This window comes from Artemia franciscana, chromosome 14 (genome assembly GCF_032884065.1).
Source record: "Artemia franciscana chromosome 14, ASM3288406v1, whole genome shotgun sequence".
Classification (NCBI taxonomy): domain Eukaryota; kingdom Metazoa; phylum Arthropoda; class Branchiopoda; order Anostraca; family Artemiidae; genus Artemia; species Artemia franciscana.
In genome coordinates this window covers 32,163,321-32,180,775 of record NC_088876.1, presented here as the reverse complement: position 1 = coordinate 32,180,775, position 17,455 = coordinate 32,163,321, and the positions used below count along the sequence as shown (strand labels likewise).

General features: G+C 34.7%; 1 protein-coding gene across 1 annotated transcript in view; it reads right to left on the bottom strand.

The window, feature by feature from the left end:
* LOC136035587 (UBX domain-containing protein 6-like) overlaps positions 1 to 16,999 on the bottom strand; it is a 42,116-nt gene extending 25,117 nt beyond the window's left edge. The window contains exons 1-2 of the mRNA XM_065717465.1: positions 16,773 to 16,999; positions 7,689 to 7,984 (exon numbers count right to left, since the gene is read on the bottom strand). Coding sequence (XP_065573537.1) covers positions 7,689 to 7,984; positions 16,773 to 16,911 — 435 coding nt within the window. The 5' untranslated portion in view covers positions 16,912 to 16,999. The remainder of the gene's footprint in view (positions 1 to 7,688; positions 7,985 to 16,772) is intronic.
* Positions 17,000 to 17,455: the final 456 nt, after the last annotated feature.

The following is a 17,455-nucleotide window of genomic DNA, read 5'->3' as shown; positions in this document are numbered from 1 at the left end:
AGACTTTTTAATATTACCCGAAAGAATTCCCGTCAACTGTCAAACTCTCTCCCGAGTATTATCACAATGAACATTGATCAGCCAAAAAACGAAGTTCGCCAAACCAGCCCACTGTTCCCACCAGCCCTAAAAAGCAACATGAATCAGAATGTTTAACAGCACTGAACATACCCAATCAGAAGACCTCCATGTTACGTTCCCGCTGCCTCCCATTTCAATTGCCGAGTCAGTCCATCTCCTCAGTTTCATTATTTGCGTCACATGAATACAAGAATCTACAACACGTATCCGAAAGCAAATCAAGAAACCCTGGTGTGATACATCACTCCCCCTCCTACTCATTTCCTAGAATCCTTCTTGCAAAGGTGAGGTCACTGGTAAATAAAACGGATGAACTACAAATTATTCTTAACAAAAACCAGATTGATATTGCTTGCCTTACCGAAACGTGATTAGCCAAAAAATGAAGTTTGCCAAGCCAGCCCACTTCTGCCACAGAAGATTTTTGTCTCGATTCATAATTATGACTCCCATTTTAAGCCCAGATTGGACAAAGAAGATTTTCCTCTATCTCATGGTGGAGGAGTGGTTTTTTTGTTGTTGGTGTTCTTTCGGATTCTTTCTTTTCCTGAAATAGAAAACAACTCCAAAACCGAAGTTCTATGACTCTAAACCAGACCCAAAAACCTCCCAAAAGAAGCATCTTGCATGGTTTTTTGTATTATTTATTACTCCCCTCGCAGTGGATTTAAGAAGGAGCTGAGAGCACATCTGCTACTTTATACTGACAGAATTTGCTGCAAGTACCCTTATGCTGCAATTACATTATATGGTGATTTTGATGAGCTAGACCAAAAGTGGCTTAGCGCTGCTCTTAGTCTTGACCAGGTAGTCAAGCCGTCTACACGCAGTGATAAAACCCTAGACTTATTTTTACCAATATTGAAGATTACTACTGTGCTCCGAAAATAGCCCCTCCATTAGGGACAAGTGACCATCTATGCATTTTTTGGACCCCTTTATCATCCTTTACCCCAAAACTATTTATTAGTTATTCATATAGACCCATCACTGACGAGAAGATTGCCCATTTCAAAGTAAAATTTAGCTCAAAATCTTGGGCCAAGAAACTATGTCTTACCAATAGTGATGAAATGGTTTCTAATTTTTCAGCAGAACTTTTCCAGTTATACCGTGAAACCTTTCCAGTGAAAAAAAGTTAATCACAAATCCAATTGTAAACTATGGATAAATAAAAAAATTTGTGCCTAATAAATGAACGCGATAAACTCATTAAGGAAGGATTTTTCCAAGAATTTCGGAAACTTCAAAACAATGTTGTTAGGGAAAACCGCAAAGCAAGAAAGGAGCATGGTGCTCAAGTGCTCAATAAGTTACTGTATTCTAACCCTGAGAAATTCCACAAAACTATTCAAGATGTCACGGGAAAGGTCTCTTCAAAGTTTCTCCAACTGGATAGTAATGGTAAGCCAGTGAGTGCGGATATCATAAATGATTATTTTGCTTCAATTTGTAAAATTCACCCGCCAATCCAAAATATGCCGGCCAGTAGTGCAGTGACTGACATGCCTGTGATTGAAATACATCAGACCCAGCTTAAATTCGAAAATCTTGACACAAATAAGTCAATACACCCAGGTGATATCCCTACCAAATTGATTGTGAAATGTGCCCAGTATTAAGTGTACCTCTAACTGCAATTTTTAACCGATGTTTTGTAGATGGTATTTTTCCAGTGTGTTTTAAACGAGCTATTATATCACCTATACCGAACAATAAGACCCCAGAAATTCCCTCTGACTTAAGACCAATATCAAAAACCTCTATATTCTCTAAAATTTTTGAAAGTTTTATTTACAATTTCCTCTTTGACGATATTCATGATAAAATCAACCCAAATCAGTTTGGCTTTAGGCCGAATCATAACACCACGCATTGCTTAATTTATATACTTGACACCGTTTTAAAACATCTTGACTTAAATAGTTCCTACGTTGAGGCTGTTTTTGCTGATATTAGCAAAGCCTTTGACAACTTGGATCATAAGAAAGTTATTGATAATGCAAGGGCTTTAGGTGCAAGAGATTTTGTTTTACTTACGGTAGCTAATTTTTGTCTGGTCGTGAGCAATGCGTAGTCCTCCCAAACGGATATTCATCAGGTTCTACCTCGATTTCCTGTGGAGCACCCCAAGGGCCAATTAGGTCCTTCAGCATTTTTAATTGTTTTTAACTATGTTTTACCAGGTTTTGACAATGATTTTAAATTTGCGGATGATTTGACATTACTTAACCTTTGTCAAACCTCTAATACTTCGCACATTAAACTTGACTCACTCATTAACAACTTAAAGATTGATCTTGACAATGTTAAACTCAGCCTAAGCCTACCCAAAGCAGTTTAATGACATTATCCTTTAAAAAAAAATACCTTTTATCAATAATTACATTTGCATACCAAATTTAAATACGGTTAAACTGCTTGGTGTGCAGTTGGACAATAACCTTAAATGGAATTCCCACACTTCTCACTTATTTATATCTGATAATTTTCTCCTTAAATCTTTCTCCTTTCTCTAACGGTTCCCCATATCAATCCCAAACCTTAAAATAATATATTGTTCTTATATAAGACCCTGTTTTGAATATGCTTGCCCTGTCGGACACCCGGGGTTGACCAAAGACCAACGTTCTAAAATTGAAAGCATTCAAAAAAGAGCAATAAAAATTATACTTGGGACGTCGTATACTACATACGATGAAGATTTGGCTAGACTTGAACTTACTAAATTTGAATCACGACATCACATCCTTAACATGAACTTTGGTCACAAGTGCCTTAGTTCTGACTATCATCGACATCTTCTTCCCCCCTTCAAAAAAAAATACCCCAATCCTTCCTAATACAAGACTTAATGCTCATAGAGCTCCAAATACCCCACTTGACTTGTGTCCCTAAATGTTGGCCATGAGGTACAAAAATTCTTTTGTTCCCTATTTTGCTTCGCCTTTTAATAATTGATTTTACTTTTGTTTTATATTTATCCCCTAACATTTGTTTTATCATTGTAACTGTTCTGAAGTGCTTATGCTAGCTTGTGTGCATTTGAGCCAATAAATCATATTCTATTCTATCCCTCCTTTCGCCTAGGACAAACAGTTGAACCAAACACAATCAACCAAACAGAAAGATTCATGAACATTCAAAATATAAGCGTCGTAGACTCAAAAAGTTAAAACGCCTCAAATTTAATAAATCCCAAGTTATTTCCATTTCATGATAATATAGATGGAATACAGGTGTCAAGAGTGTAGAAAAGGAAATAGAGGACATATATGTGTTGCTGTATTATTTCAAAACATCCAAGTTGGATGTTGAATTACACTTTCTAAAATACAGTTATACCAAAATGAATACACCTATACCAAAATAACCAAAAACCGGCGTTTATAAGTGTAGTTTTGGGTCATGTCATATCCAAGGGCAGGGAGCTAAGAGTTTGACCGCTCCCCCCCCCTCCCCGAAGCATCTCTTCGATTCGTAACTGGTCATAAAAATACAGGTGAAAAGACTATTCCTTCTCAAATCTGAAAAACATTTCTCCAAATCGTAAACCGGTCTTAAAGCAAGAGCTTGAGAGAAGAAATTAGGGCTAGACCGATCGATATTATCAGGTCGATATAAGGATCAGTGTCATTACCAGATATCGGAAAAAAATATCGGTTATCGGCCGATATATTTTTTGTTTTATGTACAAGTTGTCCAGAAGATGGCACCGGATTTCCTCAGGTGATTTTGGTTGTCAAGTCATTGGGGATGGAGCCACCAGCTAAGTCTGATCATGGTAGAAGAGATGAGTCAAAGGACATTTGTTGTTAATACTTGTCAATCCACACCTGGTGCAGCAATGTTCTATGTGTATGGTGACTTCAAGAACGTATTTCTTCTACTAAAACAACTAAAAAGAATACAGTTAATCGTACGGTTCCTATTCAGTGAATGTCCAGTTGCGTGGGTGAAAGTTCCAAGATTAAATCGGTTAAATAACCATTACCCAGGTGGGTTAATTGACCAGACTTTTTCGAAAAGAAGGAAAAAAATTCTAGAATTTTCTAACGATATCCTAGAAATAACAGAAAATGAAGATGTTTTTGGTTCTTTAACATATGTTCTAGGGCTGAGTGAAAAACTTAAAAGAATTTTACAAAATAATCGTTTAAAGGTAGCTTTAAAAGTAAATCTCATTTCACCTAAGATCGTTGACCTTGTCCACCTGACATCTATCTATATAAAAATAAGATGTCTTTGTGTCGAGTGACGTCACTGTCGCATATGACGTCTGAATTATTTCATCACATACCAATTCAAAAACGAATGTATTCAAGCCGAAGTAGCTCAGTTATATAACTACCTGTGTTGGCGCAGTGGGTTTGACCTTAGCGTGGTAATACGGGACCCAGAGATCGAACCATGCTGCAGGAATGCACTACAGGGCCGACGCAGGGACCTTAGTAGTCAAGAAGCGTCGTTAATCCGATACAAATACAGTAGCTCAGTTGGTAAAGCGTTATGTTCCAGGTTCTAGGTCCGAGAGACTCCAGGTTCGAACCATGGCTTTAGCATTAATACAAAAGAAGAAAAAACTAAAAAAGATAAAAACTACAAAAAAAAAACTAAAACGAAAATACTAAAAAAACTAAAAGAGCTAAAAAACTAAAAAAAACTAAAAAAGGGTAAAAAACTAAAAACTAAAAAGTAAAAAAAAACTAAAAAAAGGTAAAAACTACAAAAAAACAAAAAAGAAAAAAACAAACAAAAACTAATAAAAAAACTAAAAAAACTAAAACCTGAAAAAGAAAACAAACTAAAAAAGGAAAAAACTGACAAATAAATGAGAAAAAGAAAACGAAAAAAGGTAAATGTATTCAAGCCGAAGTAGCTGAGTTGGTAAAGCGTTATGTTCCAGGTTCTAGGTCCGAGAGGTTCCAGGTTCGAACCTTGGCTTTAGCATTAATACAAAAGAAGAAAAAAAAAACTAAAAACGAAAAAAAACTAAAAAAACAAAAAAACAGGTAAAAACTACTAAAAAAGCTAAAAAAACTAAAAAAAAACTAAAAAGATGTAAAAAACTAAAAACTAAAAAAGAAAAAAACTAAACAAACTAAAAAAGGGTAAAAACAGCAAAAAAACTAAAAAGAAAAAACTAAAAACTAATAAAAAAAAACTAAAAACTGAAAAAGAAAAAAAAACTAAAAAAAGAAAAAAAACTAAAAAATAAAGGAGGTATATATCTCCTCCTAAATACCTCGCTCTTAACAGCAAAGGTAAAAACAGCAAAAAAACTAAAAAGAAAAAAACTAAAAACTAATAAAAAAAAATTTTAAGACTACTGGTAGGCTCATTCTCTATAAGATTTTTTTCCTTAACCCTACATTGGGTCCTATTAAAGTCATCACAGTTAATATTTTATTCGTTTTGTTATCTATATTTTATCTACTTAGATTTTTGTATTGGGTCGTATGTGATAGGAATGATATATATTGGCATTATTTTATTTAATTGTGTTGTAAATATATTTTAATTGCTTCAAGATAAATCACACCTGAATTACTGCAATTCCTTTTTTTTAATACAGGCATTTGCTGCAGTTGAGTAGCCCCCTACCTCTAGCCTGATCAGTGATACATGATTTGGTCCATTAAATACTGAATGAAGTGACACCCAAGCAGACTAGTGATTACAGAAGGCACAGAATAATCGAGTGATATGAATGTATATGACCTATTGGTCCAACATATCAGACCCCAAAAAGCAGCAACAACATTCCATTAAGCTTAAGGATACATGTTTTTGTAAGTTTGTAGTCACTCTCTGAGAATAAAAAACAAGAGACAAAATTCTTCCTTTTTTAAAAAAGGGACAAATAGCCATCCAGTCAAATAATAATCTATCTAGCCTTTGACAATAACCGACTAGAAACTAGTAATAAGGAATCAGAATACCTGGTAAAATTTTTTTGTAAGAAGTTACTAGTAAACACGCAACAAACCAGCACTGCCAAAAAGGGAGCGTAAAACAACAGGTGAATAGCCCTGAACCCACCTTGACTGCCCCTGAACGAACCTTGACAGCCCCTAAACCAACCTTGACAGCCCCTAAACCAACCTTGACTGTCCCTGAACCGACCTTGACTGCCCCTAGACTGACCATGCCTGCCCCTGGACTAACCTTGACTGCCCCTGGAACACACCCGGCCTCTTTGATCGCACCTGAAGATGACTCTAGGAATCCTTCCATGACCCTTGCTGTTTCGAAGGATGTAAAAGGGAAGAAGCCAAGGAATTTCTTCACTATTTGCCACTTTTGCCACAGACCCTTCTACAAATTGGACAAGCACTATTTGGCGAAGAAAGGAACCTGTAGCAAGAATCCCAATGGAGAATTTTGGTCAGTCAAAGAAGCGAAGGAAATGCACGAATTGGCCAAGGATGAGCTTGCAGAGAGGTCGCAGAACAAGTCATATTTTTTAGCGTCGCAAGTGAGCAGCTTGGTGGAAGAAACAAAAACATTGCACGGTTTCTGCAAGGCTTTGTCGGCTATGACCAGTATATACTTTGACCCTCTAAATCTACCGGACCGCGCACTTTCATTCGATGACACCAGGCCAGTGACTGTACCTGCCCCCAGACCAGCCACTCCTGAAGGCACATGCACACACACACAGCACACCTGGCAGGGCCATCAACATCGGCGCTACCACAGCAATCACCACCTGCCTTGGAAACAGATATTTTCTCCGGTAAGCCATCAAGGTTGTCCTCTCAATTCCGTCGGAGAAGAGTCTCAGAAGAGACTCTTCTGAGTCTCAACGGTTCAAGGTGCCACCATTCGTTGCTGCCACCTCTTTCTACAAAGCGTCTGCCTACCCGAACCAGGAATAAAATCAAACCGTTGAGATTCCCTACCAATCGTTTTATGAACCCTTTTGTTCCTTTTTTTGTCAGTGCCTTTAATCTTACGTAATTTATTCACCTTTTAATTTGCTGACGTTACAAAAAATAGAATAACTAAGTTGCAGCCTAGGCCAAAATTATGAAAGCTGCTTCTATTAAAATAATATTCAATCTTAAGATCAAGGCCACATGAAGGGGTGGTAGCGCATGGTTTTACCCCCCCCCCTCCCAAAAATTTATGGTTTGACCAATACATCTTTCTTAAAATCTTTTTTATCAGTAGCATGGCTATTTATATTACCCTATATCAGATAATAGAACTAACAATACAGCACATGTTCATATTTGTTGTTAATAAAGGAAATATATTGTTTTTGCTTCAAAAAACATATAAATAAATAATAAGAATCTTTTTTATAAGGTAGATTTCAAACTGCTTTAATTTATTGTAAGAACTAGATCTGAAAAAAAAGAAAGAAAAATACAAATTGCCTGCAGAACAAAAATAGTAAAAGGATTGTAGGCCTTTTGAAGAGACTTTGTTTAGTATTTACTTGTTTGTATTTCATTCTTGTCTGTTTTATGAAATGATTTATCTAGTCTTCACAATTCTTTATGGAAAATATACAAAATAAATGATATTTTTTATTATTTACAAAGAAATACATTTTTTATAAATAAAAGACGTAAAGAATAGGTAGAAAAAGTGATTACCTTTCCAGCAGATACAGGCATTGGCTTCGAGCCCATATTCTGGTTGAAGCTTGGACTTGGAATGCCACAGCCCATTTGAATGTTTCCACCCATTTGATTCATACTGTTCATGCCAGGTCCCATTGGATTCATTCCCATCCCCATTCCCCCCATTGGACCCATACCCATGTGTCCAGGTCCCATTCCGTTCATTCCCATGGGGCCCATCCCCATTCCAGGCCCTCCCATGTGCCCCATTTGAGGATGACTTGGTGTATCATCAAAGCGGTTTGACGCAACAATAGTATCACCATAACCTAAAAAATCATTTAAATATTTAAAATGGCGACTTCCTGTTTCACATGAGAGTATAACCATTCCTCAAACAATCTGCTAGCAAAAAAAGGAGTTAATTCATAAAAGTTAACAAAAAAACTTCCTATCTCATATGAGAGTATAACCATTACTCAAACAATCTGCTAGCCAAAAAAGAGAGATAATTCATTAAAGTTAACGAAAATCACAGTACCAAGGTAAAAAGCAAAAGCTCCTTTCCCCAACACCTTAATGCAAACACAAAAATTCCTCAAAGGTTTAGACGTTTGGTTTTGAAAACACTTTTTTTCAAATATCAAAATAACTTATTCTGTTAATAATAATTTCTGGCAATAATTGAGAGTGTATAGAATTAATGCAAGACCAAAGCTTGATCAGGATATGTTTTGAGCATTACTAGCTTAGAAGTTTCAAATTTAATCCCAATCATAATTAAAAATTATGCTGACAAATATCAACTTTTGCATCTGGTTAGAAAACAGGTTACAGATCCTTATTAAGTTATCCATGTAAAATGATACTTAAATTTTTTTTTTTATTTTTAGGGGGCGAATACTCAGGATGTAACTCATCCATAAAGTAAACCCTTATTTAATTTTCTAGTATTGCTATTTTTTCTCCTTTGTTATGCTACTAATGGCAGACTCAGCGATACTGAAGTATACTGTTGCACGTTTTTGTAGTTTCTTTATATATACCATCAATTGTTTGTGGAGAAAATAAACATCTATCCATCGATCTGTCTTTACATAAACATTTTGGGTCTTCCTTTTTATTACAAAGGAGATAAGTGTTACTACTGCTACTACTACTAACAACTCAACACAGCATCAAGCCTCATGAAACCAGCACATAATCAGGGAAGGGCTGAGATGGCTAGGGCATGTCCAGCACATAAAGGATGATAGACTGTCGAAGATTATCCTTTTTGGCCAACCGTCTAGGGCTAAACGGAGAGCAGGTTGTCCATGGATGGGATGGGAGGATATCACAAAGAAAGCTTTAAGGGAAAAGGGAACTTCCTGGGAGGATGAAAAGAGGGAGGTCTGTGGGTTTTCTTGTTCTTTAAAAGAATTTACAAATCATGGACTTAAAATCTATTTTTCAAAATTTTACACCTCTTTGTATTTGTGGTATTCTAAAATGCAGCCAGGAAAATAAAACAAAACAGGGGCAATGTCTTTTTGTATTTCATTAAAAGGTGCCTCTCTTGTATTTATACTGAAAAATTGTCCGCTCTTCCCTCCTCCATAGATTTTCAAGAATACAGTTAGAATAGAACATAGTTTATTTACTGCAATAACTAGAGCTAGCATGAGCATGTCATGACACAAAAAAAAAAGACCTAAAACAAATAAACAGCAACAGAAAAAAAAAATTAAGGCAGGAAATACTACTTCACGGCCAATAAATTAAAATGAGTCATAAAAAAATTAATATAAGTCAAGAATCTATTTTCAAGATTATAATAGCGACCGTTTATATCGAATATTTCAGAATAATTAAATATATAAATGGTTGGTATGTTAAAAACAGTCACAGGCAAACACATGAAATAAACTGCATCAAACATTAAATATTTGTCAAAATAATATTATCAAAATACTGAATAAAATAAGGGACAAATGATTGGCAATATCTCTTGGTAGTAGAGGCTGAGTGAGTCATTAACTGTGGACGATTATTTTTTATTTGTTGGAGTCTAGTGACTGGTCCTTCAGTAGGGTGGCCTTCAAGGTCAGGTAGAAGACTACAATGAGCTAGGGAATTCAAACAATTTAGTCCAAATCGATAAGGCAACTCATGTCTACGACTATCAAGTGAATTCAAGTTGAGTTATTTTAGTTCATCATCATATGTTGAATAGTTATGTCCAAGTATAATTTTTACAGCTCTTATTTGTATCATCTTAATTCTATCTGATTGATCTTTCTTCAAACCCAGATGCCAAGCTGGACACAAACTCAAGAGAAAATCTAACATAGCTGCGGTATATAGATTTCAAAACCACAGTTGGTATACCAAATCTCTTCGGGTTGGAAAACGATTGTAAAAGTGAGGCGCCTTTTTTAGTCAGATAGTCAACATGTGAGTTCCATCTTAAATTATCATCCAAAAGTACCCAAAGTATTTTAACAGTTTTCTTCATCAGTAGTAGCGAAATAGAAGAGTGGCTAAAGAATAATAGAAGATTCCCCCCTCCCTTCAAATTTTTTGTGAATTGACAAAACTGTACAGGTCAAAGTTTGAAAAGGAAATATACCCCCTCCCCTCCTACTTGTTCGTGGATTGACGACACTATATAGGTCAAAGGTAGAAAAGAAAATAATATAGAGGGCTGTATTTGGGATTTTTTCGGGGAGGGGAGGTTACAAAAGGAAAGTTTTGCAAAAAAAAAGTTTTTTTACAAAAGAAACTGTTAAAACACATCAAAAATTTGTGTATTTTCATTTTTGTTATGTTTTTACAAATCAGACAAACATTTGAGGGGGTTGGGGTTTGCTCTTCATTTTTATTTGGAAAAAAAAAACCATTGTCATTTAAATTTTTTCAGGGACAAATGGTTCAAAGTTGTGCAAAATGGAATGTCCTGTTCATTCCAAAGAATTGACAACCTTGAATATCTGAGTTTAACCCCCACCCCCAAAAAAATATGTCAGACTTGTAAAAACATAATAAAAATGAATATAGCCTAAACAATTTTTTTTTTTTTGCTTTTTTTAAAACCTCCCTGAAAAAAATTGTCTCGTAACCCCCTCCCTCCAAAAAAAAAACTGGATACAGCCCTAACTACAACCATAAAATAAACCCCAGAAAAATGCATGAGACAATTAAGGAGTTAAATTTCAAAAATGAAATAAAAAGAACTTTGGAAAAGGAGATCATGCTGTTTCAAACATAGAGTAAGGGACAAGAAATATACATTTTAAGAAATTAAAGCTTTATTTGTATTGTCAAATGATTTTCCCCTTTGTGTCTCTTTGTATGTTCCAAACTTTTGTTCTTATTTATAATTATTTGCATTCAAATAAAGAAAAATGAGTAAAGGTGAAATAAGCAAGAAGACCTATGTGAGGATCAGTGCTGTCAATTGAGTGGCATGAGGCCACTCAAGTAACCAAAACCCAATAGTAACCAAAAAGTGACGCAACCCAATAGTAACCAAAACACTATAAAGCGGAATTTTGATAAAAATTAAAACATAAAACGGCTTTTTATATAATTCCAAATATATAAAGGTCATTAAGTTTAATGTTCTCTATGAAAAGATGTGACTGAAAAAATTTGCCTGATTTTTGAAAAAAGGGAGAAATTCCCTTAAAAAGGCAAATGATCTTAATGAATCAAGCCATAAGATTCAACATATCAGAGAATACTTCTTTAGAGGTTTCAAGGTCTTATCTACAAAACATGGAATTTTGCATTTTCTTTTTCCGACAATAAAGATCACATATGCATGTGTTTATTTGTTTTTGCGTTCTTTTTTTGCGTTCATTCTCAGTCCTAGAGGAATGAGCGTGCTCAGAACTCAAAAGTTCCAGTGCCCAAAAAGATTGTGCCACCGAAAAATGGCGTTTTCTGCCATTTTGTGTTACCAATCCATGATTTTGCCCCAGAGAGGACCAAGTTGCTCTCTATAGAAAATTCCAGAAAAGCCAATTGACTGAAAAGTGTCAAGTAACTATATACTGATCTTCCCTTTGACAGAGAAGCAGTGCCACGTTTGTTCCTGAAAAGTCACATAGTCCCTACAAGATAAATGTTTAATACATATATTTATTTTAATTCTTGGTTTAACTAAGCTGATTTACTTTAATTTTCATGAGATTATGTTGCTGATGTATAATCACTAACCAAAAAAATGCATTTCAATGCCCATGCAGTCTAGCTCTCCATTAGTCTTCAGAAAAATATAGAAAGGGGTATGGGGGGGGGGAGGTTGGAATTTACCTCTCATCTCCTTTCATTGACAATAAACCTAAATAACAATGCTACAGGGTTATACTTCCCTTTTTGTTGCAGAAAAATATTTGACATTTATTATAAAGCTTCACAAACTAAATTGGCTTGGTTAATATTTCATAGAAGTATTTGCAGTGATGTGTAAGTGATAGCACAGTGGAACATTTTGTCAGTGGGGAGGGGAGCACATGCCTCATAGAGCACACTTTAATGCCCAAATGTCCTAAATATCATTTGTCCTTCAGATAAATATAGAATGAGTTCTGAGGAATGGAAGGAGGAGTAGAAATTGATACATAAGTCCTTTTTGATTCCCAGTAATATTTTTGGCACACACCTTTATTTATTGGTACTGGGGAAGGGTTGCAATAGTGCCCTAACCATTGCAACAATCTTTTTCTAAGTTCCCAAGCCAACCAGTACAGAAGTGAGGCTGGATATCATAAGCCCAGGGCTGTAACAAGACAATGTCACAGCCTGTCAAGGTAATCCTTATAAACAGCATCAAATGCTCAAAGTAATCCCAGGGCTTGTTGCAAGGTGTCAACCATAAAAATCTACCAGATATCAACTGAAATATAATCAAACAGTTTCAATATACAACCTTTAAGTGAAAATTTAAGAACAAAAACAATACATATCATCCATTATTGCTTATGACATTATGATAAAAAAAAATAAAAGTTTAAGGTATGAGATATAAAACACGAGATTTTCAAATATTTCAAATATACACAGCAAATGCTAATTTTTTGCTCTTATTTGCATTAATTGGAAAATTTTAGCATTTGTTTTCCCTGTTACCAGCAAAGTCATATATTGGCTACTGGTAGGTAAAAACATTATTTTGACTTGCAGTCTACTAAAATTCAAGAAATTTGAGACTTTGAAAAGTGAAAACACTGGAAATCTAACAATGTTGCCATCCAATTTGTAACTAGCCTAAAATAGATGTCAGCAGTGAATAACCAACCAGTACCCTTACAAATGTAGAAATACTGATAAGATAATGCATTAATTAGGTAGTTTCACACAGTTCCTAAAAAAAAATTCTCTTACTTTTTTTCTTATAAGCCTAACTTCATTATGTTATTTTACAGATGACTCTGGTTTATCCATTTTTCATTTGCTTTTGGCTAAATCATTTAGTGTTTTTCGTATGTGGTCCAGAATTTTTAAAAATTCTATCCCAACTTTACAAGTAAGCTTTTTGAAAGAAAATCGTACAAAAATATCAAACTTTGATATTAATTTAAACTGAGGTTCAAAACTAAGTTTAAACTTGAGATTAATTTAAACAGAGGTTTCAAAATACACCAATAGCAACACTGAATGAACTTAGGTTAATAATATTTAGAAACTATTTGTCTTTTTATCCTTTCTAATGAACAAGATAGAACCTAATCAAAAATTTATAGTGCTAGTGAAAAGGCAGCAACAGGTAGGCTACATTGCCACTTTTTGAACACAACTTATTTCAATATTTAATAAAGCTCATTTATCTTGCCATGAATGGGGCATATATTTAGACGCCACTTACACATCAAGCCTCTAGGGTAAACTATTACTTTCTGAATGAGTTTTCTTTCATATTTAAAAAGAGAAACTAACCTAGGTAAATGAAACTTATAAAGAATAAGCTCAAAAATATAATCAATGTGTTTGAATCAGCTAGGATTTCAGAGTAGCTTAAGACATTGTAAAATACCCAATACTTGGGCAGCTAATTACAATTTTAACAGAAAAATCATTGAAAAGTTACTATTATACCATAGAAAAGCTTGTGTTGATTCACCATTGAATTTGTCTACCATTTTTTAATAAGAATGTGATGAGCTTGAATATTTCAGCCATAAACAATGCTGATTATTTCAAATGCACTGATTGTCCATAGTGGAGCCTAGCTTGGGCACAGGATCATGAAGTTAAAACAAGACATGTAAATCTGAGACAGACTCAACCTTGGACAGATTTAACCTAAGACATATTTGTATAAAGCAGAATTATTTTTAAATAGGTTAGGCTATAAGCATAATTTTGTTTAAATTCAAACATTAGAAACAAAATTTCTAAGGATTGCAGTCAGCCAATCCCAAGCCGGTTAATATTACTATCAGTAAATCCCAATTATCTGAACTTATAGACACTATGTCCAAAACTGGGAGCCTGTTTTCTAAGTCTAGGAAAGATATATTTTAATCTAGATATTTATCAAAGTACTCAGGTCTTCTGTCCATAAAAAAAAAATGAAACCCCATTTCACCCCCCCCCCCCCAAAAAAAAAGTGCAAACACATTGCCCAAACTATATATAATCCGTGAATTTTAAGATGGACTTCTTTTCAGATTAATGACAAAAAAGCAGTAGGAAAGTTCATGAAGCATATATGCTTTGAGGAAACAAGAGTTTAGGGGCTTTTTGCTATTTTAGAAAGTAGTTGAGTTAGGTGAAAGAAACTCTTTGGGATCTATCCAATCTTAATGATCTCCTAGGGATTTATTTTGTAGCACCTAACTCTACTCCTACCTCCCCCAAGAAGGCACTCACCTTCATTAATCTTTACAAATCTTTGTGGTATAAAATTGAAACCTTACAGATTGTCTCCTCAAATGAGGCAAGATGAAGTTTTTATTGAGTCTAATGCCTTTGCTCTATCCCATTTTATATGGTTTTATAGATGTGTAGACCTATTTCTTAAATTTAGGAAAATATACTTGATATAGCATTTATGGCAGACATGTATAGTAGCAACTCTCCAGAGGGAAACATACTAAAACAAAAAGAGAAGTGCATTTTTTGATTGCTAACTTTATGCTCTTTTTACAATTAAAGTGAGGTTTGTGACAATCTAATTCAGCCCTGAGGGTCCAAAATATAGCCTTAAGCCTTCTACAAAACTAACATTAAAATAATGGGACCCTTAGATTTCTTTATGTAGGCCTATATTTGTTTCAACACAAGTCATTACCCTTACAATTACCCCCCCCCCCCCCTGAGGGGCAAACATATAGCCCTAATAAAATATTTTCTGTTTTTTTTTATTGTTTCATTTGTCATAAAAACCAGTTAGACTGAATAGAATCAAGAAATTCAGCTAAGCATAAGTGATTGTGTAGAGTATTGAATGAAAAATAATGGAAGGAAACATGATAACTTGAATAAAATACAAACATGGCATAATATAAAGTAAGAATTTTATTGCTTTAGTGCTTTTGCTTAGTTTAATTGTGTTTATATCCCAGGGCTGTATATGGGACTGTCAGGAGGAGGGGGGTATCACAAATGCAACTTTAGCCATAAAATTAGCCATCTAAAAATATTTTCAAATATTAAAGATATTCTTTTTGTTTTAGCATGCCACAAATGCAACTTTTTGTCTGCAATTATCACAAATGTTACTTTAGCCATAAAATTAGGCATCTAAAAATATCTCCCTTTTTTTAGCATGTCTCCTGGACAGCCACTACTCTTATGTATTAAATTAGAGCCTAAAATAACATGAATTGTATTTACAAAGTCTACTGAAATCACCTGAGTTACATTTTCAAGAAACCAAAGCTAATTAAAAAGAGATTGAAAACTCAAAACCAAGGTAATTTTTTTTGTAGGAATTTGAGACCTGTCATCTATACAATCTTCTAAGCCCTACAAAACAGCAGACATAGTAGCTTGGGGAATGCCTTCTCAGGATACATTTTTGACCCTGAATCTATTCATGAAAGTTTTAGCAATCTAGGGTTTGGAAAATTGTATACTTACCTGAATTTTAAGAAATATTTTACCTTCTTTTTGGGTTTTCAATCTCTTTCATTAGCTCTTGTCTTTTAGGGTAAATGTAGGACAGTTCATATTACTCACTTAATAATAAAGTGAACATGCCACTTGATGCCTTTCTTATGCTCTTTATAAATATAATAATTGCTTCCATTGCAAATTCAAATTTAAGCACTTTTTGAGCACTTAAAAATGACAAATTTTTAATTAAAGTATGAATTAGGCAATCAGTTGTTTTCCAATAAAATAATAGGCTATTATGTTTTCTCAGTGCTGTTTTGTTGGTTGTTTTTGAGAAAATAATACTATATTTTCTCAGTGCAAAAACTATTTATAATAAGGTCAGTTTAGGTAAAAAGTGCTTTAATTCAAATTTAAATAAAAGCAATTATTATACTTCTAAAGACCATAAAAAAGGCATCAAGTGGTATATTCACTTTATAGGTAAGTCAATAATATGAACTGTCAAATATTTACCTCTTTTAGAATCCAATTTGAATTATTTTAGGCAAGTAGATTTAAAGCCATATCCTTCAGCCCATTTAAATAATAAAAGAATAAGCTTGTATGATAGTGATACTTTGAACTACTATTTTACCAACTGGCTTTACTCCATTCCTCTAGTAGGCTATATGATGTCTTAGCCTAGATACTTCTATAAATACAAACTTCACAAAATTATTTAGCTAGAATGAAAATGAATATGTCACTCAGTATCTATTTTTGTGCTCTTCAATAATTGTTTCTTGGGAAAATTACATTTAAGTCCTTAGAAGACCCATAACAGCCTAGCCCTTGGTAGGCCTAATCAATAGTTTGAAAATACATTTTTGGGAATAATATAAATAGCCTAAGTACAATACTTGGACCTAATTTCCAACTTCATCACAGATTCATTCCAATCAAGGTATTTTTCTGGTACTAGGAACTGTCCAAGCAGGCCAAACCTAATGGGAGTAGGCAGACCTAGCCTAACTTTATTCTATCTAGTTTTGGTCTAATAACTACAATGTGAACAAGTAGAAGAGAAACCTGATAGGGGTGGAGGTCCTAGTTCATTCATTCTTTGCTTTTTCCGTGCATTTCCAGGACTATCAGGATTTGGTCCTCCTTGGCCTGGTGGTTTAAATTCAGCAGCAAGGCCAAAAGATTTGTTCCTCTTGTTTGACATTATTTACTTGAGCTTGTTAACTCCACTTATGAGTCCCAAATCCAAACAGTGCTTCCTCTTTTCTTTCCAAAGAGACTGTAGAACATCGGCGATTTCAAAAAATTTTGTTTTTGAGATTCAGAGCCAACAGGTTGACTCTAGTTCGGAATTGTGGAGTGACATGCATGGCCCCCAGAGAGGTGTAGTACAAATGGAAGACAGTAACAACGGCAATCAAAGGGGTCAAATTAACCTTGACTGGGATGCCCACTTAATGGCAAGGTAGGACCTGCAACAGGTTGAACCCACCGTGAATTAGCATGAGAGGGTTGACTCTAGTTCAGCGTTGTGGAGTGACATGCATGAGAGGAAAATTTTCAAGTAAGTCAACTCGCGTGTGTTCCCCAGGGAGAACCTCCAACAGGCTGACTTTAGTTCGGCATTGTGGAGTGACATGCATGCCCCCCGGAGAGGTGTAGAACAAATGGGAGACAGTAACAACGGCAATCAAAGGGGTCAAATTAACTTTGACTGGGATGCCCACTTAATTGGATAGTCTGTCTTG